Below are 20,491 nucleotides of genomic sequence, written 5' to 3' on the forward strand. Positions count from 1 at the left end.
ATACTCTCGTCTTTGCAAGTGCGTCCACTAGTGCACATAGCCTGATTCATATCCCCCCCCTGATGGGGTGTAAACATGCTAGAAATTCAGTATGAAAATTAGCAGCCTCGGAGCGGCGCGTTCCGGACAAAACCACAAGACACACGAGTGTGCTGGAGTCTTCAGAGCACATGCCTGATCCTGGGCGGTTAAAAAAAAAAGACAAAGGGAGGGGCCTGGAATATGAATAAATATCAGAGGAAGGAGGAGTCTTCACATTTTCACTCCAGGGGCGGGCGTAGTGGTTGATCAATATCTGTTTATTAAGGAATAAGTGCTTTGACGCACCGCCTTTTGCGTGGGGATATGAAAAGACAGAGTTCCTCTTTCCACCAAAACAAAGAGGCAGTCGTAGTAGGAACACAAATGAAAAACCTCCCTTCAGCCCTACAGAATGATTTACATTTGTGTGTACTTAGATTCTATGACTGCCTAAGTGGCACCGTCTTACCGCTCAAGTCAGACCGCAGGGCTTCCAACTTTGCGCTTATCTAGCTGTGTAACTTTTGGCCAGTTACTTAAGCTCCCTGTGCCTGTTTCCTCATCTGTAAAATGGGGATAAATAACCATACACCTACCTCTTGTGAAAATTGAATGAATTAATATATATAGAATGCTTAGGATATATGTAGAATGGTTACCTGGCACATAGTAAACACTCACTGCTAGTTATTATCTTTTGGGCTATTTTACAGTTTCCAGTGGGTAATCCCAAATCTAATTCTCTTATCTCCAACTACACATTCATATATTAAAATCCCCTGTCCATCACAAATTAGTATTCAGTAAGATATACAGGAGAAGAGGCATTTGGCAGGGCCAGAAAGGTTTAAGTCCTGAAACAAAATGATTACATCAAACTACCCACTGTTTTCCTCTTCACTCCCTCCCCCTACCGCATCTCTTTCTGTCCTTCAGTTCCTCACCCACTCTCTTTAAGGGACTAAATCAAGGACAGGACAGTGGTATCAGGCATAAGGGGAGCTGGTTGGCGAGCGTCTTAGTTGGGCGGTGTAGTGAAAAGTGTATCAGAATTATAATCAGAATACCTAAATCCTTATCTTTGTGTCACCTCTTTCTGGCCACTCTGAGCTTCAGTTTCCTTTTCTGCCAAATAGGGAGAGAAATCCTACCCCTTGGGCCTGTTGTGCAGTCAATATATGAAAGTGTGTTGTAAACTATTAAGTGTTATAGACAAATCAATTATTATGAAAGTAACTGAACATGGAGCCTGGTGGTTTTGTCTGGTTACAGATTACTATCCTCCATAACTTGTTCTCCCTGTGCCTACTTGGCCCTTTTAAGCAGGAGGTGGTTGCAGTGGGGTAGCCCACTAAAGAAGGGTTACATTGTAAGATGTAAAGTGTGTGAACCCTTTGTATGTGCAGAGTAGGTGGGGAGTACAGCCGTAAGATGGAATGCAGGGCATTAAAGGTGCCAGACTGAGAGTGTGTGGATTCCTGTGAGGGTTTGAGACTGTACACAAACCTATAGGTCAAGAGTTTGGGATTGGAAAAAAAAAAAGTTTGGGATTGCACCTGGGACCTGACATGCCACACTCTCCCCTCACCAGCACCCATCTTAATTAGCCACCTCCCACAGGAGGCCCTCGGATGCTCATTAAGACCTCTCCATCCACCTGGCTGGGCAATTGTGGCAGGGGCTGGCTGGCAGAGCTGATGGGCCAACGCTAGAGGGGGTGGGTGGTGCAGGAGGTAGTGCTGACCCAGGCTGTGGGTTTGAAACTCACCAGTCAGGAAGTGAAGTCGACAGACGGAAGGGCGGGCAGGGGAGGGGAGTTCTGAGGCTGAACAGAAGGGGCCTTCTGGGGTTTGGGGGCTGTGGGGCCATGGGCTTCAGGGCCAGTGGTTGCTCTTAGCCCAGCAAGACAGGTCTGGGCAACATGCATGCCCAGAGGCAGTTGGCTGTAGCTGCAGTGAGAGCAGAAGTCAGACGACATGAGGTGGCCAGGCAGGCTCTAAACCGCCTCAGGAAGCTGGCAGAGAGGGTGAGCAACCCTGAACTTCGGGACAGTATTCAAGCCTCACTGGACAGCGTACGAGGTAAGAGAAGGATTAGCTCCCAACTTGGGTGTCTTGAGGACCAGCAGGGGCATATAAGGGCTTGCCGGGTCATCCATCATTTCCCAATCAGCCACTTTCTGGTTCTCAAGATGGAGCTTGGACTTGGGGAAAGAATACATCTGGAAAGGATGTAAAAAGACAGAGGAGGTGTCATTCTTCTTTTTTCCCCAACTCTGCTCGTCCTCCCAGGGGATCAAAATACAGATCACTGCTGAGCTGACCTTGGCAATGGAGAAGTGGGTGAGCATGAGGAAGACAGGCCGTGACAGACCCGTGGTAGACTTGGACCCTGCTGGGGGAGTCTGGGGCAGGAAGCAGTTTGGGACAGGAGGTTCCAGGACCGGATAATATGGTCATTCCCAGGACCCACGAAGGATCAGTGACCTCTTGTTTTCCAGCTGTAGAGAGAACACACACATACACGCATACCAGAAATACACCACTCAGAGTATCTCAGGCTCCCAGACACACATAACACTCACACAGCATGCTCTGCACAGCTGAAAGTGCAGAGAAGTCCCCAGGACTCTCCTCGGTCCCCTTTCCTCCCCGTGCTCCTGTTCCTGTCTCCCCCACACACACACACACCTTCCGCTCTACCTCCTTAGTGCCATTAAAGCAATGATGACAACACAGGGAGGAAGTGCTGCCATGGCAACACCATCCGCCACATCCTCCTGCCCACCCCAGCCTTCAATCCTGTGGTGGGGCCCTGGCAGGAGTAGCTTCTCTCTATCCACAAGGCCCCACCACTAAGGAACTAGTGGAGCTGGAGGTCATCTCTGGTCTGGTGTCATTTAATTTGCCTCTGAAGCTGCAAAGAGCCAATAAAAGCTAGCTACTTTGCTCACTAAAGGTGTCTGGGTGAAGTATATCCTCCATTATACCCTGGTCTCTTCCAGGCTCTCCATGCTGCTGCCTACCTGGGGGTTGTGGTGGGGGGTGAGTGGGCAAGAGACTGTTCTTTCCATCAAGGATGATTCTGCCAGACCCCTCTGATAGAGGCCAGCAGGAACTTTTGGTTCACTTGGGGAAGGAACAGTTTGGTTCAGGTTCCTAAGGGAACAGTCTAATTCCTTTTTCATTGCCTTTCTTCCACTGGTACCCCTCTCACCATCTCTCCCCCACCTTTTGCCAAGAATTACAGCTGATAACTTCCCTACAGGGGTTAGAAAAGGAGACCTAACAGGGAGTGGCCCCATGAGGCCTCCTAGGGAGGCCTCCTCCAAGCTCCACCCGCTGCTTAGGGGGGAAAAAAAAAGTGGGGGAGGAAAGAGGTTTAGGCCAGGTAGAGGAACACAGCTTATCTTTGGAGAGGAGGGAGAGAGGAAGGGTGGAGGCTGAACTCTGAGAAAACCACTCTTCCTAAGTGATTTGTTCCACTCCACTCTTAAGAGTCAGGATTCTGTTCCCACTGAACATAAACGAAAAGTGAGGCAACCAAAGGAAGGAATATTAAGCCAGAAGCAACACATTTTCACCCTCTTTCAGAAAAGGCTGTTGAAGGGTCTTCTGTTCTGGGGATCGTGTCATCCTTCTGCTGGGGGTGGGAGGGGGGCGCTGGTGGGTGCTGACTGAGGACCGCGGAGGGACTGGGTACAAGTTTCAGGGAGAACAAAGGGCACCCAGCATCCTGGTACCGTTCCCCCCTCATCCCCTACCGGGCCCAGCATGCCGCCGGCTTCTGCCTCCAAGAGCCGCCCACGGCAGCACTTATTATAGTCTCCGCTGCGTCAGGAGGGTGGGACGCCAAATTAGGGGAACGCTGAGACTCCCCGAGTCCCAGGGAGGGGACTTCAAGGCTGGAAGGGAGGCCTCCCTCGACTGGTGCACACCTGCCCATCTCATCCTCTGTCCTCCATCGGCCTAGCCCTTTCAACCTTCTCCCCGGGCTGGAGGACAGTCAGCCTTTAACTCCAGGGTCCCTAAAGGGCTGGAGGACACAGAGCAGGCGTTTTTTATTCTATCTCCTCTTTAACCTTCGGAAAAAAGCCCCACCCCGAAAACCTCAGCAGACTGAATGGAACTCAGAGGAGGCCTGTACCCTCTGCCTCAGCTGACGGGGTCTTTATGTTGGGCCGCTAAATGTTCAGCATGTGTGTAACCAGGTGTGAAGGTAGTGCCTCCACTACCCAGCCTGTCCCCCCACCCACCATACACACCGATCCTCCTCTCTGCTTATCCCCGCTCTTTCTGAGGCGCTCTTGGAGCTACGGTTGCTATGGAGACCGGATGCATTTTGGTATGGGGGGTGGTGTCGATCTGTAGACGTCTTCTTTCTCCTTCCGCCCCGAGCTGGAGCCTTGGGACTCACTTTTCCGCCGGGCTCCTCCACTCCGTAGATCTCTCTCCACTTGAGGCAACCCCTCCTTCCACCCACCCTGCTAAGTTCCATGTTTGTCCCCATCCCCAGGGAACACTTTCCAAGTTCACTTTGGGACAGTTAGGCTCAAGTCATGGCCCAGTCAATGCACTGCGTGTGGAAGGTGGGGGTGGGCGACGGGGCTGGGTCGTGAGAAGAGGAACCTGTGCAAGTACCTGGGGAAAACAAGGGGTCTTGGGAAAGGGATTTCAAGGCTCCCCATTTTCCCACGTCAGCCTCCCCGTAATTGACAGTGAACCCGAATTTGCTCCGTTTTCGCCGGGGATTGCCCACCCATACAACAATTTTTACTCTCTTGCCTAAAGGCCACACCCAACAGTAGCGCTCCCTAACCGAGGTGTACTAGGGGAGGGGGCTCAATGTTGGAGTAGATGAGTCCAAGTTCCAGGAAATCCAGCCCAGGATTTGGGAGGGAAATCCAGTCCTGGATTTTGCACCGCCTTCGCAGACAGCCGTGCTGGTGGAGAGAAGGTGGGGGAGAGATTGGGTGGGGGGGCGGGGGGCCGCCTCCTCCTCACTGTGAGGGGAGCGCCCGGACACAGCGCGCATCCGGACCGAGCCGAGCCCCGGCGAGCCCCCCGGACCCTGCGCCCGGATCTCATGCCCCTCCTCTCCCGGACCCCAGACCTGTGGGTTCCCACCCCCTCCGGCTTCCCTCCTTCCTCCCCCGCCGGCGCCTGTATCTCCATGCCCAGCATCCTCCCCGCGCCCCTGCGAATCCCCCGCACGACCAGCCCCATTAGCTTCCCACCCTCCTAAAGACCCCCCTCGACCCCATCCGCGGCCCCTGTCCCTCGAGTCCCTCGTTCCCCGCCCCTGCCTCCCCCGCACCGGTTCCTCTCCCTCAGCCCCGGGTTCCTCTTTTCTGCCCCGTTTTCCTCCCTCTCCCCTTTTGCCCCCACTACAGTCCTCCCCGCCCTCCCCCGCCCATCTCAGCGCCCCCACCCAGGCCGGGGTGCAGGGTCCGGCGCGCCTCCTTGGAGCAGCACCAAGGTCCCGGGGTTCCAACGGGGTGGGGGCGCAGGGCGGGGAGCATGGGGAGGGGGCGCCCCGTGTGATGGGAGGGGGGCGCAAGCGGAGGCGGCGGCGGCGGCGGCGACAGCGGAGCCGGGCCGGGGGCTCAGCGGGGTCCGGGGGCTGGGGGCAGCGAGCAGGGCGGCCCCATGGCCGGGCCCCCCTGAGGCAGTCCGGGGGAGTCCCCTCCCCTCCCCAGCTCTGGGGTCTCGGGGCCCCATGAGCCGGGGCGCGGGCGCGCTTCAGCGCCGGACAACGACCTACCTCATCTCGCTGACCCTGGTCAAGCTCGAGTCGGTGCCTCCGCCGCCGCCTTCTCCGTCTGCGGCCGCAGCCGGCGCCCCTGGGACCAGAGGTACCGAGACCGCGGATCCCGGCAGCCCCCGAGGCGCTGAGGAGCCGGGCAAGAAGCGGCACGAGCGGCTCTTCCACCGGCAGGATGCGCTATGGATCAGCACGAGCAGCGCGGGCGCCGGGGGCGCCGAGCCCCTCGCCCTGTCCCCGGCTCCGGCCAGCCCGGCCCGCCCCGTCTCCCCAGCTCCCGGCCGCCGCCTCTCCCTCTGGGCCGCCCCTCCCGGACCCTCGCTCTCCGGGGGCCTGAGTCCAGACCCCAAGCCCGGGGGCGCCCCCACCTCCTCCCGGCGCCCCCTGCTCAGCAGCCCGAGCTGGGGGGGCCCGGAACCCGAAGGCCGGGCGGGAGTCGGCGTTCCCGGCTCGTCTTCCCCGCACCCCGGCACCGGCAGCCGGAGGCTCAAGGTGGCGCCTCCTCCGCCGGCTCCCAAACCTTGCAAGACCGTGACCACGAGTGGCGCCAAAGCCGGCGGGGGCAAGGGCGCCGGTAGCCGCCTGTCATGGCCCGAAAGCGAGGGCAAGCCCAGGGTCAAGGGGTCAAAGAGCAGCGCCGGGACTGGAGTTTCTGCCGCCGCCGGCGCCGCCGGGGGAGGGGGAGCGGCAGCCACGACCTCTGGTGGGGTCGGGGCTGGGCCCGGAGTCCGAGGGAAGCTGTCCCCTCGGAAAGGCAAGAGTAAGACCTTGGACAACAGTGACTTGCACCCAGGACCGCCTGCCGGCTCTCCTCCTCCGCTAACCGTCCCAGCCACCCTGACTCCCACCTCTGCTGTCACCGCCGCCTCCGCGCTGCCCACCGGGCCTGCACCTCCAATCACTCTGGAGCCTCCAGCTCCCGGGCTGAAACGGGGCCGGGAGGGGGGCCGAGCATCCACTCGAGATCGCAAGATGCTCAAGTTTATCAGCGGCATCTTTACCAAGAGCACAGGAGGGCCTCCTGGCCCCGGGCCCCCTCCGGGTCCGCCGGTCCTGTCTTCCGGCAGCGGGTCTAGGGAGCTGCTGGGTGCAGAGCTCCGCGCCTCCCCTAGTGAGTAGGCCCAGGGCCTGAGGACAGGGAGGGGAGGGCACCTGGAATGCTCAGCTTGGGGTGGAGGAGTGGTGTGCAGGACTGACTGAGAGAAGCTTCTTGGGTGGATGGATTAACCAGGTTCATTTCTCTGCCAAGAACTGGGGCAAAAAGGATAAGAGGTCCTGGAAGTGGGGTGAGTAGGCATTGTGGGACATGAGAGACGACGATGTCAGAGAGACTCAGAAAGCCTCAGAGCTTTCTGGGATAAATAATGCCCTTGGTCAGCGCGGCTGTAGGAAATTGCTCCCAGAGAAGCCCCAGACTCCACTCCCAGCTTCAGCTGGCCTCTGGGAGCATGGAAACGGCTTTGCGTTGCCCAGAGGGTTACTGAAGGAGAAAGGGGTGGGGAAGCCTCAGTTTCTCCTGAGCACTTGGGGTGGGTGGCATCAGAGTGACCTTGCAGACAGTCCTCGCCAGGGACAGGTCTTTTGCTGGGCTGAGAGCAGGCTGGTGAGGTTTCTAGCAGGAAGGGACAGGGTTCTTTCCATTCAGTGAAGGCGAATTGGGCAGTACGGGAGTGCACGGGGGCTGGAACGTGCTGAACACTTGCCTGTGAAGTGAGAGGGGGCGGATAGGTAGCCTCACTACCCCCCACCGCCCACCCCAGCCCCAGAGCGCATTGAAATTCCTAGGGGGCCTGACCTAGGGGGAGTGACTCAGTGGGGTGGAACTGCTGCAAAGGCAATTCTTACCCCTGGAGACTTGGGAGGGGTACGGAGAAAGTACTGTTTTTTGTTTTGTTGTTGTTGTTTTTTTTCCGGTGGCGGTGGGGGGGTGGTGGTGGTGGTGGTTTTTATTTATTTATTTTCTGGGAAAGAGAGGCGAGGGCGTCTCGGTTCAGCTCACACTCCCTGGAGAGGTGGCGAGTCCGGGAGCGCAGGCGGCCCCCGGGGTTTGGCTCTCGAGCGGGTGGGAGCAGATGGCTCCGGATCCCAGAGTTCCCGCCGCAGCTGCGGCGCCCCGGGAACGTCCGGCTAGTGTCAGGCGCGGGGGCTGGACCCGGCGGGCGGAAGGAGCATCTTTTCCTCTCCCGCCCCCCGCTCTATCCCTCCCCAGGCCGGTGGCTTCTCTCGGCCTGGGAGTGGAGCCCGGTTCCCCATCGTTCTTCTGGAGGGTGCTGGTGAGAAGGGTATGAGAAGGGGGTATAGAAAAATCCAAGCTCCATTCCTTGGGCTGTGGGGAGGAGTCAGAGCCACAGTGCCGTTGACCTTGAAAAGGGGGAATGATATCTTCACTTCAGGTTCGGTCCTATGAAAGGGAGATTGAGGCGGACCCACTCCCTCCTATGTCCCAGTCCCTTTTTCTGGGGATTTACCCTGGGAATCAGTCAGTTTGGTGAGCAGGACACCTTTTCGCCTTCCAGAGGGAAGACCCGTCAACTGTCAGAGCCTTGGTCCCCCAGTCTGGGGCAGGGACTCACGTTTGGGGATGTGTTTTAAGGGAGATGCCCACTGAAGTATTTTTGTCTTGCTGGCTCCGTTGCTAAGCAACCACTGAGCGGCAGCAACAGCTGTGGGGAGAGAGACTAGGATGGGAGGACTGGGGACCACTCTCAACTCAGCTTTTCCACACAGCTCTCCAGCCCAGGCAGGGCAACTACAAAAGGAGAGGGGTAACTGAGGGTTGGGAGCCCTCCTTGGCCTGGAGTATCCCTCTTAAGACTCCTTTTCTGTTACAGAAGCTGTGATCAATAGCCAGGAATGGACTTTGAGCCGCTCCATTCCTGAACTGCGCCTGGTAGGTAACCCAGTCTCCTTGTCTGTATGAAGATTGATCTCCCTGCCACTGGCACTCTCAGCTCTCTCACCTTCACCTCTTCCCTTCCCTCCCTCTATGAGAATGGGGAATAGTTTTCCAGTTCTCCTGAGATTCTACCTTCATAGCACCTTCCTGGGGCTTGATACATCCTCATAACTTTTCCTTCTATAGTTTCCCTTCTTCCTGCTGGTCCATGGTCCTCTTCCAGATTTCTCCTCATTTCTGACTTCTCCCCTTCAGTCCTTCATGTTCTGTTGCCTAGAACTGGGTAAAAATTTCCAACTAGTGCCTAGAGCTGTAACATGTCCCTCACCAGACATGCATCTGGTATGTTTCCTAAACAACAGAACACCTCCCCACCCCCCACCAAAAAAAAAAAAAAAAAATGGCACTGAATTGACATTCTTCAGCTTGTGGTCCACTTCTAGCTTGGGATCATTTCTTACAACACTCGTGGCCTGATCCTCGCAAATGCCCTCCTGACTGATGTCACCCAGGCCCTGTAGAACCCTGCTTGGAAGACTTAACACTGCCAGTCCCTTTGAGTTCTCTGGAATATTCAGACTCAGTCATCCTACCGCTTCTTAATTCCTTCCATCTCTGCTCTACAACCTTTCCTCAGGGTGTGCTGGGTGATGCCCGGAGTGGGAAGTCATCGCTTATCCACCGATTCCTGACTGGTTCATACCAGGTCCTGGAGAAGACAGAGAGTGAGTTCTCAGGAGCCATAGTAAGCTAAGGGTTGGGGTCAGGGATCTGGGCAATGTGATCAATGACTCTGCAGGTATGGTGACCAGAGGGAAGAATGCAGCCACAACAGCTAAAACACAAGGAGCATGGGGAGATTTGGTGACCTATGACCTCTGACCTCCTATCACTCCAACTCTTCTGGACAGGTGAGCAGCACAAGAAAGAAATGTTGGTGGATGGACAGACTCATCTGGTGTTGATCCGAGAGGAAGCTGGGGCACCCGATGCCAAGGTGAGGGATGAGATGATGGTGTAGGCAGGTGGGCTGGGGTCAGCACTGGCCAAAGGAGAGGCCTCTGGTTTCCCAGGTCTCCTTGGGAATAACATCCAGAGGAGTGGACCTGTCTGACCATCCATTTGCTCCCTCACCCTCCGCAAGTTCTCAGGCTGGGCAGATGCTGTGATTTTCGTCTTCAGCCTGGAGGATGAGAACAGTTTCCAGGCCGTAAGCCGTCTTCACGGGCAGCTGAGCTCCCTTCGGGGTGAGGGACGAGGAGGCCTTGCCCTGGCACTGGTGGGGACACAAGGTAAGGAGGGGCTGGGGAAGCACAGCTTTCAGGGGAGTTGCTACTGGGTATCACCCAACACAAGTGAGAGCTTGGCAAGGTGTGTGGACAGGGCCACTTGGATTTCAGTAACCCTCTGGAAGGAGCCTGGTCTCTAAATGAGTCGTTAAATCAAACACAAACTCCCCAAGGTCTGAGAGAGAAAACAGGACCCTCCAGGAAGGACAGCTGCAGTGGCAACCTCCTTCCTCTGAGGTGTCACCTGCTTGGTATTCTCACACTGCTGTTTCCTGATGCCACCACCAGGCCCTCTTCCCCAGCAGAGCCAGGAAAAGCTTCTCCAGGACCCACCTGTACGAAGCTGGCAGGTCTTTCTGTCTGGATGCCTGTCCTGCAGGTGGCTGTTTCCACCTGTTGCTTGCCTCCTGGCTTCCTGCTGCAGATGAACAGTCCACCTGTTACCATGGACATTCAGCCTCATCCCAGTTCATATGCTGCCAGGTGTCCTCCCACTCAGTTCAGGACTCACTGAATTTGCAGGGCAGGGGGAGTGCCACTCAGAAGCCTCAGCCGTGTCAGACCTTATCAGGACGTTCCAGTCAGCTCTGGAGTATTCTTTGAAGACTCGCACACCGAGCTCACCCAGCCTACTCGTGATGCAGCTGGGCCCAACATTCAGAAAAGACTATACGCTCCCATTGCACCCGGTCATAGGAGGGATATTGTCTCATACCCTATCCCTAGTGGTCCCAGCGGAGAACGTGATGGCACCCCACTCCAGTACTCTTGCCTGGAAAATCCCATGGATGGAGGAGCCTGGTGGGCTGCAGTCGATCACTTTCACTTTTCACTTTCATGCATTGGAGAAGGAAATGGCAACCCACTCCAGTGTTCTTGCCTGGAGAATCCCAGGGGCGGGGGAGCCTGGTGGGCTGCCATCTATGGGGTTGGACAGAGTTGGACACGACTGAAGCGACTCAGCAGCAGCAGCAGCAGCAGTGGTCCCAGACTAGGACTAGAACCCAGAAGAAGGGAAAGCAGCAAAGTGGGCATGGGAGCCCTCATCTACCACTCCTTCTTTCTCGTCCCCTCAGACAGGATCAGCGCTTCCTCCCCCCGCGTGGTGGGCGATGCTCGCGCCAGGGCTCTGTGTGCTGATATGAAGCGCTGCAGCTACTATGAGACTTGTGCAACCTATGGGCTCAATGTGGATCGGGTGTTCCAGGAGGGTGAGCTTGGCCATCCCCTGCACGTGTTGGACGGCAGGGGGACTTAGATATTCCTCAAGGTCCCACCTCCAGGCCTCCCTCTGTGAGCGACAGGAAATTAGCCTGCGTGGGAGGGAGGAGGGACCAGGGAGGTCAGAGAAGATTTGCTTAATAGCCACAGGTCCTTCTGGGCAGGAGGAGCTGGCAAGGCCACAGATGGCATGAAGGCCACAGTAACAAGGAAGTTGGAGCCTGTTATCTCCTGGGCACTTCTCAAAGTTGGGCATGAAAGGGTGGTCTTGGATATCTGCCCTGCTCATGCCTTCTTCCCCTCCCCTCCTCCAGTGGCCCAGAAAGTGGTGACCTTGCGAAAGCAGCAGCAGCTTCTGGCTGCTTGCAAGTCCCTCCCCAGCTCCCCAAGCCACTCAGCAGCTTCCACTCCTGTAGCTGGGCAGGTGAGTCAGGGTTTCAGGGTCCAAAGAAGGGCTGGTGGGAATTAGAGGAGGGGCTGGTCCAAGGAGAGGCACAAAGAACCCAAGGAAGTTGTGGGGGTGAGGGCAGATGGAAATGGTGGTGATAGTTTGTAGAAAATGCATCAGACTGGAAATCAACCAGGTATGAAACACCATTTGCAGTGTCCTTGAGCAACTCACCTAAACATCCCAAGGTTGTCAGGAAAATTGTATGGCATAATACTTGTGAAGTCAACCTTTGCAAAATATAAAGCACTGTGACAACGCTAGTGAAGAATTTTATTATCAATGATAATACAAATAAATGGTGATGAGATGAGGGACTATCTCAAATTCCTCATCACTTGATGTAACTCTAGCCTGGTGGGCTGGGGGCCCCTCGGTGGTTCTGAGCCCTCTGTTTGCCTGCAGGCTGGTAACGGGGGCCACACTAGCGACTACTCTTCCTCTCTCCCGTCCTCACCCAATGTCGGTCACCGGGAGCTCCGGGCTGAGGCAGCTGCAGTGGCCGGATTGAGCACACCAGGGTCCCTGCACCGGGCAGCCAAGCGTAGGACCAGCCTTTTTGCGGTATTAGACAGTCTAACCCCCTATCTGCCTGTCCCCTGTTACATGCCTATCTTCCCTGGCCGCTAAATCTCTCTGTTGGCCCTTCATCTGTCTCTCATGTCCTTCCATCAGCATATCCATCCTCTAATTGATGCCAATAACCATTCCAGAATCGTCGGGGCAGTGACTCTGAGAAACGGAGCTTGGACAGTCGGGGAGAGACAACAGGAAGTGGGCGAGCCATCCCCATCAAACAGGTGGGTGGTCCAGGGACTGGGGTTGGGCTGGGGGGAGCCGGTCTTCACTGGGTTTTCTCCCACATGTCTCTTTCCATTCTTCAGAGCTTCCTACTAAAGCGAAGTGGCAACTCCTTGAACAAAGAATGGAAGAAAAAATATGTGACCTTGTCCAGTAATGGCTTCCTACTCTACCACCCCAGCATTAATGTGAGTGCCAGAGACTGGCTGGGCTACAGTGGCTGGCCTTGGGTGCACTTCTAGCTCTTCCAGTCTGTGCCTCTAGCAGATATCAACACTGGTTCTGGGAAGTGCTAGTCCTCTTCTTTTTACTTTAGCAAAACATCTGTTAGGCAGCTACCATGTGCCCATGCTGCAGATAGAAATGTAAATCCATCTCCCGAGGACTTGCAATCTAGTGTGAGCAGATGGAGAAAAGACCTCTACCTGGCCTGCCATTCAGGGATGCTTTCTGGGGGAGACAGTGCTGGGCCCAGTCTGTTGGGCTCATCCCAACCCAATCAGCTCCCAGAGCTCTCTCTCCAGTCCCTCTCTGCCCATAATATTGGCTGCCTCCCAGCACTACTGAGGACCCCAACATTCCCTACACTCTCAACCCGTATACTCCTGTAGGATTACATCCACAGTACCCATGGCAAGGAGATGGACTTACTACGAACAACAGTCAAAGTCCCTGGCAAGCGGCCCCCACGGGCCATCTCTGCTTTTGGCCCCTCAGCCAGCATCAACGGGCTGGTCAAGGACATGAGCACTGTCCAGATGGGGGAAGGTCCTGGTGAGTGGGGCTGCTGACAGAGGGGCAGGAGAGGGGCCAGGGCTAGGAAAAAGAGGAGGCGGAAGGAAGAGGGGAATGGGACTGGTTAAGTGGGAAGATGGGTAATGACAAGGGACCACATAAGGAATCACTCAGAGACTGAGTAACTCACTGAGGATTTATTTTCTTCCCCATCTGACAGAAGCCACCACTCCTACCCCAAGCCCAAGCCCCAGCCCTAGCTCCCTGCAGCCACCACCAGACCAGACATCCAAGCACCTGCTGAAGCCAGACCGGAGCCTGGCACGAGCCCTCAGCACCGGTCAGTAAGGAATCACCCTCCATTACTGTCTTCCAGATCCAGAAGGGATGCGGTGGGAACTAAAACTGGGGTGGGAACTTGGAGGCTCGACTCAGTGAATAAGTGGACACCCCAAGCAATGACTGGGTACCCAGGCACCAAGCTCAGTCATAGTATGTTTAGCATAATGGCTAAGACAAGTGGGTTCTAGAGCTAAGCTGCCTGAACTTGAGGATTCAAGTTACTTGACCTCTCTACATCTCAGTTTCCTCATCTGTAAAATGGAGATAATAGTTTCTACCTCAGAGGGTTGCTTTGAGGCTTAAACTGAGAACATTGTCCTGCACATAGCCAGCCATCAACGTTTGGAATGTTTGGAAATATGAATTTTTTAAACAAATAGCAAGTAACATTGTAACAAGTGGTCCTCACAACAACCTTGTTGGGTCAAGATTATTATCCCCATTTTAGGGATGAAGAAACTGAGACTCAGAAGATTAAGTGACTTGCTCAAGGTCTCAAGGCCAGTAAGTGGCAGAGCCAGGATCTGAGTACAGGTCTGACTCTAAACCACTCATCTGCCCTCCTCCCCAGGATTGATCAAAGGGGACCTCCTAGAGAGGGATGGCTGAGGAGGGGGACCCTAAAATGCCAAATCTAGTTCAGGGGAGACAGGCTATGGAGAAATCAGGGAATCTGTGGAGGGGACAGCTGAGGCAGCTGTGTTCCCCTCCCCAAGACTGTACCCCATCTGGAGACCTGAGCCCCCTGAGTCGGGAACCCCCTCCTTCTCCCATGGTGAAGAAACAGAGGAGGAAAAAGTTGACGACACCATCTAAAACTGAAGGCTCGGCTGGGCAGGCTGAAGGTGAGGCCCTGGTGGGCAGTTTCACTCTCACCCTGGACCCTCACCCCCAAACTCCAGGTCACCCCTGCAGGAGGAGGAAAGGAGCCTGAGCGGAGTGCTTGACTATCATCACCACTCTGTACATTATTTAGTGAAAAATGGATGGATGCCCCTCAGCCCCTGTGCTTCCTCCTATTCCCTAGCCAATGCCTTTTATGGCAATAGGCTCCAGCCCCTGTTCTCAATGACCCCTGTAAGTCTGTAGCTCCTGCTCCCTCTCCTAATGACCCTCTAGTTCATGTTCCAGACCCAACTCTGCTTAACACCCCAGCCCCTGTGCCCAGAAGGCCCCATTATCCCCAAGGACTCAGTCTCTGACTTCAGTGTCCCCCAGTGACTCCTCAGCTCCTGGGGTCTACTCACCCAGCTCCTGTTCCCAATAACTTTCTGTGATTGCCAAGCTCCCACAACAGCCTTTGACTACAGTGATTTCCATTCCTGCCTCCCTGTGACTTCCCACAGACCCATGAGACTCCTCCTGAACCCCAGGGACCCCTCACCCCTGGCCTCTGAACTCCTGTCCGCCTTCCCCATGTTCCCTCAGATCCTGGTCATCCCTTCCCCTCCCAGAGACCCGGCTCCTCATTGGTCATGATACCCAGTCCCTACCGCCCCTGCTCTCTGCCGGGTGCTCAGACCCAGGTTCCAGATCTGCCTACTTTCATGGCTCTTGGCTTCCGCTCTTCTCTGCTCGGGGGCCACTGACTTTAGTTCTGCTTTCTCTCCCCATCTGTCTGTCCTGCTTTGTCTCTGGCACTCTCTGTCACTATCTCTCTCTCCACCTCTCCATCTGCCTCTCTTTTTCTCCTTTCTTGGTCTCTTTCTCTGTTTTGCTCTCCATTCTATCTCTATCTCCTTTGCTTCGGGAAACCAGCCAAGCGCAAAATGTGGAAACTAAAATCCTTTGGTAGTTTAAGAAATATTTATAAAGCAGGTAACAAGTGGGGAGCTGGGTGGGGCGCTGAGCTGGGGTGCAGAGGGGTGGGGGTGCCCCTGCCTTCCCCTGCATGTGCTTGGGCTTCCTGCTCTCCCGCACCCTCTGCTTCCCCAACCACTCTGCTCCATTCCCAGGGGCTTGGGATGGATCTCTGGGAGGAATGGTTTGGGCAAGGCAGCTCCTGTTTGAATTCTGTCCCTAATGACCCCATCCCATCCCCTCACCTAGAAGAAAACTTCGAGTTCCTGATCGTGTCCAGCACTGGTCAGACATGGCACTTTGAGGCAGCCAGTTTTGAGGAGCGGGACGCCTGGGTTCAGGCCATCGAAAGTCAGATCCTAGCCAGTCTCCAGTGCTGTGAGAGCAGCAAGGTCAAGGTAAAGGGTCGGGTGTTGGGCGGAAAGCAGAGGTGAGTGTCTGAGGCGTCCGGAGAAGGGCTCAGAGGAGAGTCTGACTAATTCCAACCCTTTCTGCAGCTGCGCACAGACAGCCAAAGCGAAGCCGTGGCCATCCAGGCGATCCGGAATGCCAAGGGGAACTCCATCTGCGTGGACTGCGGGGCCCCCAGTGAGCACAAGGGGGCAGTGGAGAGACCCGGGAGGGAGTGTGGTTCGCTGGAACTGATGAATGCTGCTGGGTGGCCCGTCCAGCTGCTCGGCCAGGCAGCTGACCCTGCATTCCATCCCCAGACCCCACGTGGGCCAGCTTGAACCTGGGCGCACTCATCTGCATCGAGTGTTCTGGCATTCACCGGAACCTGGGCACACACCTGTCCCGCGTTCGCTCGCTCGACTTGGACGACTGGCCGCGGGAGCTGACCCTGGTGCTGACAGCCATTGGCAACGATATGGCCAACCGCGTGTGGGAGAGTGACACGCGGGGCCGCGTCAAACCCACGCGGGACTCTTCGCGGTACGCGCGCAGAAGAGGGGTGGGGGCAACTTAGTGTGTGCAGCTCCCAGGAGGGTCACCTGGGTAGGGAGCAGAGGTCTTGGGGTGGGAGGTCCCTAGAGCCTTTCCTGTTGATCTCTGGTGTCGCAGGGAGGAGCGTGAGTCATGGATTCGCGCCAAATACGAACAGCTGCTGTTCCTGGCGCCACTGGGCACTTCTGAGGAACCGCTGGGCCGCCAGCTGTGGGCCGCGGTGCAGGCCCAGGACGTGGCCGCCGTTCTCCTGCTTCTGGCCCACGCGCGACACGGGCCGCTCGACACCAGCGTAGAGGACCCGCAGCTTCGCTCTCCACTTCACCTGGCGGCCGAGCTCTCCCACGTAGTCATCACGCAACTGCTGCTGTGGGTAAGTGAACCGGGGATGTTGTAAAGGGGGCTTTGAGGGTTCCGTCTGGGAAACAGGCAGGCGCGCGATGGGCGGCGCGAGATCCCCAAACGCACCCTGTGAAAGTGGGCCTGGCGATCCCGGGGAGCCGGCGGGAGGGGATTGGCCCCGGGGACGCACCGTAACGCGGCCGTCTCCGCCCCCTTTAGTACGGCGCCGACGTGTCCGCCCGCGACGCTCAGGGCCGCACCGCGCTCTTCTACGCTCGCCAGGCTGGGAGTCAACTGTGCGCCGACATCCTTCTCCAGCACGGTTGCCCGTGTGAGGGCGGCAGCACGGCCACCACTCCCAGTGCGGCCACCACCCCCAGCATTACCGCCACGCCCAGCCCCCGCCGCCGGAGCAGCGCCGCCAGCGTGGGCCGAGCCGACGCTCCAGTCGCGCTGGTATAGTTGCGCCGCCGGAGAGACACCCCCACCCCCACACGGGCCGGGCACGACCACACCGGGTGGACCGCTGGACAGATGCACCCACTCACCTCTCCGATCCGCACCTCGTTCCCGTGGGAGCACTTCTTCCCCCACCCCATCCCCGCAAGAGGGCACAGCCCCCGCGCCTCCCAGAAGACACAAACTCACTTCCCTCTCCCCAACGAGGCATGGAGACCCCAGCTTGACACGCCCCCTCTCCACTGTTTCCACACTCGGATTGCTCTGGGTCTACCCGCTGGAGGGACTCCCCCGCCGAGGTTCCTGCTCCTGGCCGTTTGAATGTGCCCCCTAGGGGTGGGGGAAAGGACTAAGTCCTGCCTGTATTCGATTATCCCACGGCGGGAGCATTTACCCAGGCTGGCTCCTGGGGCGACGCCACGCCACAGGGAGGGGTTAGTACGTGGGAAGGCTTAGCCCTGGGACTTGGGGCCAATAAGGGGGACCCTACCCCTCCATGCTAATCTCACTGCCCAGTGAAGGGGGAAGGGCAGCGAGGGGCAGGACCCCTGCTGCCCATGGGGGTAGGGGGTCCCCAACCCTTTCCGTGAAAGGGACCAAGAGGAGTGGAAATCAGGACGTTCCCCCCACATCCACCCATGGATGGAAGCTAAAGGGTCGGGGGAGCCAAAAACCTGGGTCCCTCCTCACTACTCTCTTGGGAGGGAGAAGGGACAGAGCAAGAGCGTGCTAAGGGGGACTGGGGAGGGGCCTTGTAATTTATTGCTTTGTTCCCCAACCAAGGGGCGGGGGCGGGCAGGGCTTGGGGAGGGCGTTTCAGGGTAGGGGAAGCCAAGGGTGGGCAGAGGGTGGGGTGGGGTGGGGGTGCTCTCGGGTTGTGAGTGTCTGTGACCGTGACTGCGTCCCTGTGACTGTGCAGCGCCCGTGGTGATCTGGGGTAGGGGGCACCCCTACAGTGGGACCCCTCCCCCACTATTCTTCCTGTCCAGCCCCTCCCTCCCACTGGAGCAGCTCCAGACCCATCTCTCAACTCCATGATCCCTCCCAGCCAGGGTTAAGATGGTGTGAGGCGGCTGGGAGGGTTTCCAGACCTCCCTGTCCCATCCCCAGAAAGGGGGTGGTGGGGTGAATTTACCTGGCCCAGCCCCGCCTCCCTCAATCAACCCAGCCCTTGGGCCGTCTGTGTCAGTGGTTTCCGGTCTTTTTTTTTTTTTTTCCCTGGCTAAAATATTTTGCAGAGGACCAGGTAATTGGGGAGAGAAGAGGGGCGGGAGCAGCAGGGGATACTACCCCCTCATCATCTCCAAGGCAAGTGGTGTGAATCTTCATCAACAGCAATTAAAGAGGAAGTGATTTTGTCTAGGGGGTGAGCTGCTGGTCTGTTCTTGAAGAGCTGGGTCAGGGAATGGCCTTGGTCAGGCTGGGGAACTGGAGGTGGGAGAGGGCTAGGGCGGGTGCCTCCTGCTGGGGCTGGTGGCAGGGCAGTATCCAGGGGCACGAGGTGGTAGGTCAGGTACTCCATCATGTGCAGCAGTTCCTGGAGTGGAAGGAGACAGGCAAGTCAGAGCAACAGTGGGGACCCAGGGAGTAGAGGAGTCACTAACTCCCAAGATGACTCCTGTTCTGGGTGGGAGTTGGGGTGTGAAGTTTAGAGAAGACGGGAGGGGGCTGCTTGGAGGAATGAGAAGATAAGGTCACTTTGGTTAAAAGCAAGAACTTTGGAGTCAAATCTGTTTTTGACACCAGTACCTCCGCTTCATAGTTAAGTGATCTTGGATAAGTTATCTTGGTGGCATCTGTTTATTTGTAATCTGAACAATATTTGTTCAGAGGGCACCTGGTCAGGGCTCCAGCATCAGCCCTGGAGGACCACCCCAGGCCAGACTACTCACTTTGAGCATCTGGTACCAGAAGTAGAGCTTTACAGTAGAGTCCCTCTCCTGGCAGGGAGGGAAGAGCTGGGAGATCTCCCAACCACAGATGTCACTGGTGTCACAAACTCCAGCTCCACTGAGGCAGACATCTGCCCACCCCCATGACATGCACAAGACTGCAAGGACATGGCAGCCTGAGGCCAGCACTGCGCCAGGAGCTGCAGCATCTTGTGGTTCAGCATGTAGCCAGTCCTGCTGTTCCTTGTCTGCAGCTGAAAGCATTCAACCTGGTAGAGGGGCCAGATGGGGGTGCTGTTGGGCCAGCAACCTGGGCACAGCCACACACATGTTGTCAGCCACTTTGATAAACCAGTCTATGGCCCATTGTCTTCCAGTGGAGTTGGTTCTGGCCCCCCAGGCACACTCAGCCTCACGAGGGCCATTCAGCTACAGGTGCGCCGGTGAGCTGATTGCACGAAGGAGCCCAGATCCCACTCACATGGGAGGTCCTGCTTCTGCAGGGTCCTAGGCTGGGTGGCCTCCTAGCACAGCAGTCTGACCCAGGAGAAGGTGGAGTCAGGGTTGCAGATGTAGTTGCAGGTGTGTGGTCTGGGAAGGCAAAGCAAGAGGAAGAGAGGCAAGTAGCAAAGAAGACTCAACTGGGAGACCCAGCCACCATGCCCGCCTTCATCAGAGCCCCTAGATGCCCCCACTCCATCCTCACTTTCTTTTTTGGTAGCAAAAACTCACTCCCTTCCTCAGAAGCTTGAATGTGAGAGACTGTGGGAAGGAAACAAGGACCCTGGAGAGAATGAATGACCACAGGGAACCAGAGGGCGAGTGGGATGTTCCTTTCAGTTCCTAGCAGTGAAAGGTGGTCAAGGTGTCAGCAGTCCCACATCAGATCCCCACACTAAGGACTCCACTGGCTTCTTTTTGTCATGGGCTGCATCTTGGCCTGTGGGAAATGTAAAAGGTGGTCCTCCAGACTGTGGCAGAACAGGACTCTACAAGTGAATTCCCTGCGGGCTGGAGGGGTGCTGCTACCCCTAACGTCCACGCCAACTTCCCAGTTCCCCTTGGGGTCCTCACCTGGATTCCTGCTGCTATCTGCTCTTCCCTCTTCCAGTTACCATCTGCCACACATCCTGCTCCCCTCCTCTTGTTTGCCTTAGCACAGCTGGGAGTTTCACCAGAAGCCAAAGGAAAGTAAAAAGGAATTTATTATTGAAAGTACAAAATGATTAAATCTAGCAAAGTGTCTAGAACTCTATTTTCTTTCTTATTTATTTTTATTTTCTATTGAATTATATAGTTGATTTACAATGTTGTATTAGTTTCTGGTGAACAGCAAAGTGATTCAGTTACATATACATATATATGTGTATATATACACACACATGTATATACATTTTTTGGGGTATTCTTTCCCATTATGATTTATTACAGGATATTTAATATAGTTTGTTCCCTGTGCTATACAGTAGGACATTGTTGTTTATTTTATATATAACAGTTTGTGTCTGCTAATCCCACACTCCTAATTTATCCCTCT

At 56.1% G+C, this 20,491-nt stretch overlaps 1 protein-coding gene and 2 long non-coding RNA genes across 7 annotated transcripts; 1 reads left to right on the top strand and 2 right to left on the bottom strand.

The window, feature by feature from the left end:
- The first annotated feature begins 284 nt into the window (after window positions 1-284).
- AGAP2 (ArfGAP with GTPase domain, ankyrin repeat and PH domain 2) lies at window positions 285-18,424 on the top strand. 4 transcript variants are annotated; one of them, XM_086400271.1, is made up of 19 exons: window positions 5,608-6,895; window positions 8,616-8,674; window positions 9,318-9,405; window positions 9,592-9,677; window positions 9,825-9,972; window positions 11,046-11,180; window positions 11,505-11,614; window positions 12,044-12,202; window positions 12,352-12,438; window positions 12,523-12,627; window positions 13,051-13,213; window positions 13,395-13,514; window positions 14,233-14,361; window positions 15,275-15,334; window positions 15,566-15,714; window positions 15,814-15,904; window positions 16,027-16,249; window positions 16,379-16,634; window positions 16,823-18,424. In XM_086400271.1, the coding sequence occupies exons 1-19, from the start codon at window positions 5,740-5,742 to the stop codon at window positions 17,063-17,065; spliced, it is 3,567 nt and encodes a 1,188-aa protein (XP_086256397.1). In that variant the 5' UTR covers window positions 5,608-5,739; the 3' UTR covers window positions 17,066-18,424. The 4 variants fall into 4 exon arrangements, with proteins under 4 accessions (XP_086256399.1, XP_086256400.1, XP_086256397.1 ...); XM_086400273.1 differs by lacking the exons at window positions 5,608-6,895; window positions 15,275-15,334 and adding an exon at window positions 285-2,102; XM_086400272.1 differs by lacking the exon at window positions 15,275-15,334.
- LOC147371974 (uncharacterized) lies at window positions 2,099-5,920 on the bottom strand. Its single transcript, XR_015163867.1, has 3 exons — window positions 5,785-5,920; window positions 2,345-2,521; window positions 2,099-2,242 (listed from the first exon to the last, which is right to left on the bottom strand). It is a non-coding gene; the product is annotated as an uncharacterized LOC147371974 (long non-coding RNA).
- LOC147371975 (uncharacterized) lies at window positions 17,800-20,279 on the bottom strand. Of its 2 annotated transcripts, none has more exons than XR_015163869.1 (2): window positions 20,029-20,151; window positions 17,800-18,599 (listed from the first exon to the last, which is right to left on the bottom strand). It is a non-coding gene; the product is annotated as an uncharacterized LOC147371975 (long non-coding RNA). The 2 variants fall into 2 exon arrangements; XR_015163868.1 differs by lacking the exon at window positions 17,800-18,599 and adding an exon at window positions 18,844-19,545 and having other exon boundaries at window positions 20,029-20,279.
- Between the last annotated feature and the right edge of the window lie 212 nt (window positions 20,280-20,491).

Source organism: Bos grunniens, chromosome 5 (genome assembly GCF_055505025.1).
Source record: "Bos grunniens cultivar Pamir isolate PY7600 chromosome 5, Bosgru_T2T1.0, whole genome shotgun sequence".
Classification (NCBI taxonomy): Eukaryota; Metazoa; Chordata; class Mammalia; order Artiodactyla; family Bovidae; genus Bos; species Bos grunniens.

Excerpts from the sequence above, each read along its gene's own strand:
- AGAP2 (XM_086400271.1), top strand. The coding sequence starts at position 5,740 with ATGAGCCGGGGCGCGGGCGCGCTTCAGCGCCGGACAACGACCTACCTC. Across the intron at positions 8,675-9,317 it reads CCATTCCTGAACTGCGCCTG|GGTGTGCTGGGTGATGCCCG; the intron begins GTAGGTAACCCA and ends ACCTTTCCTCAG. Across the intron at positions 9,973-11,045 it reads GGCACTGGTGGGGACACAAG|ACAGGATCAGCGCTTCCTCC; the intron begins GTAAGGAGGGGC and ends TCGTCCCCTCAG.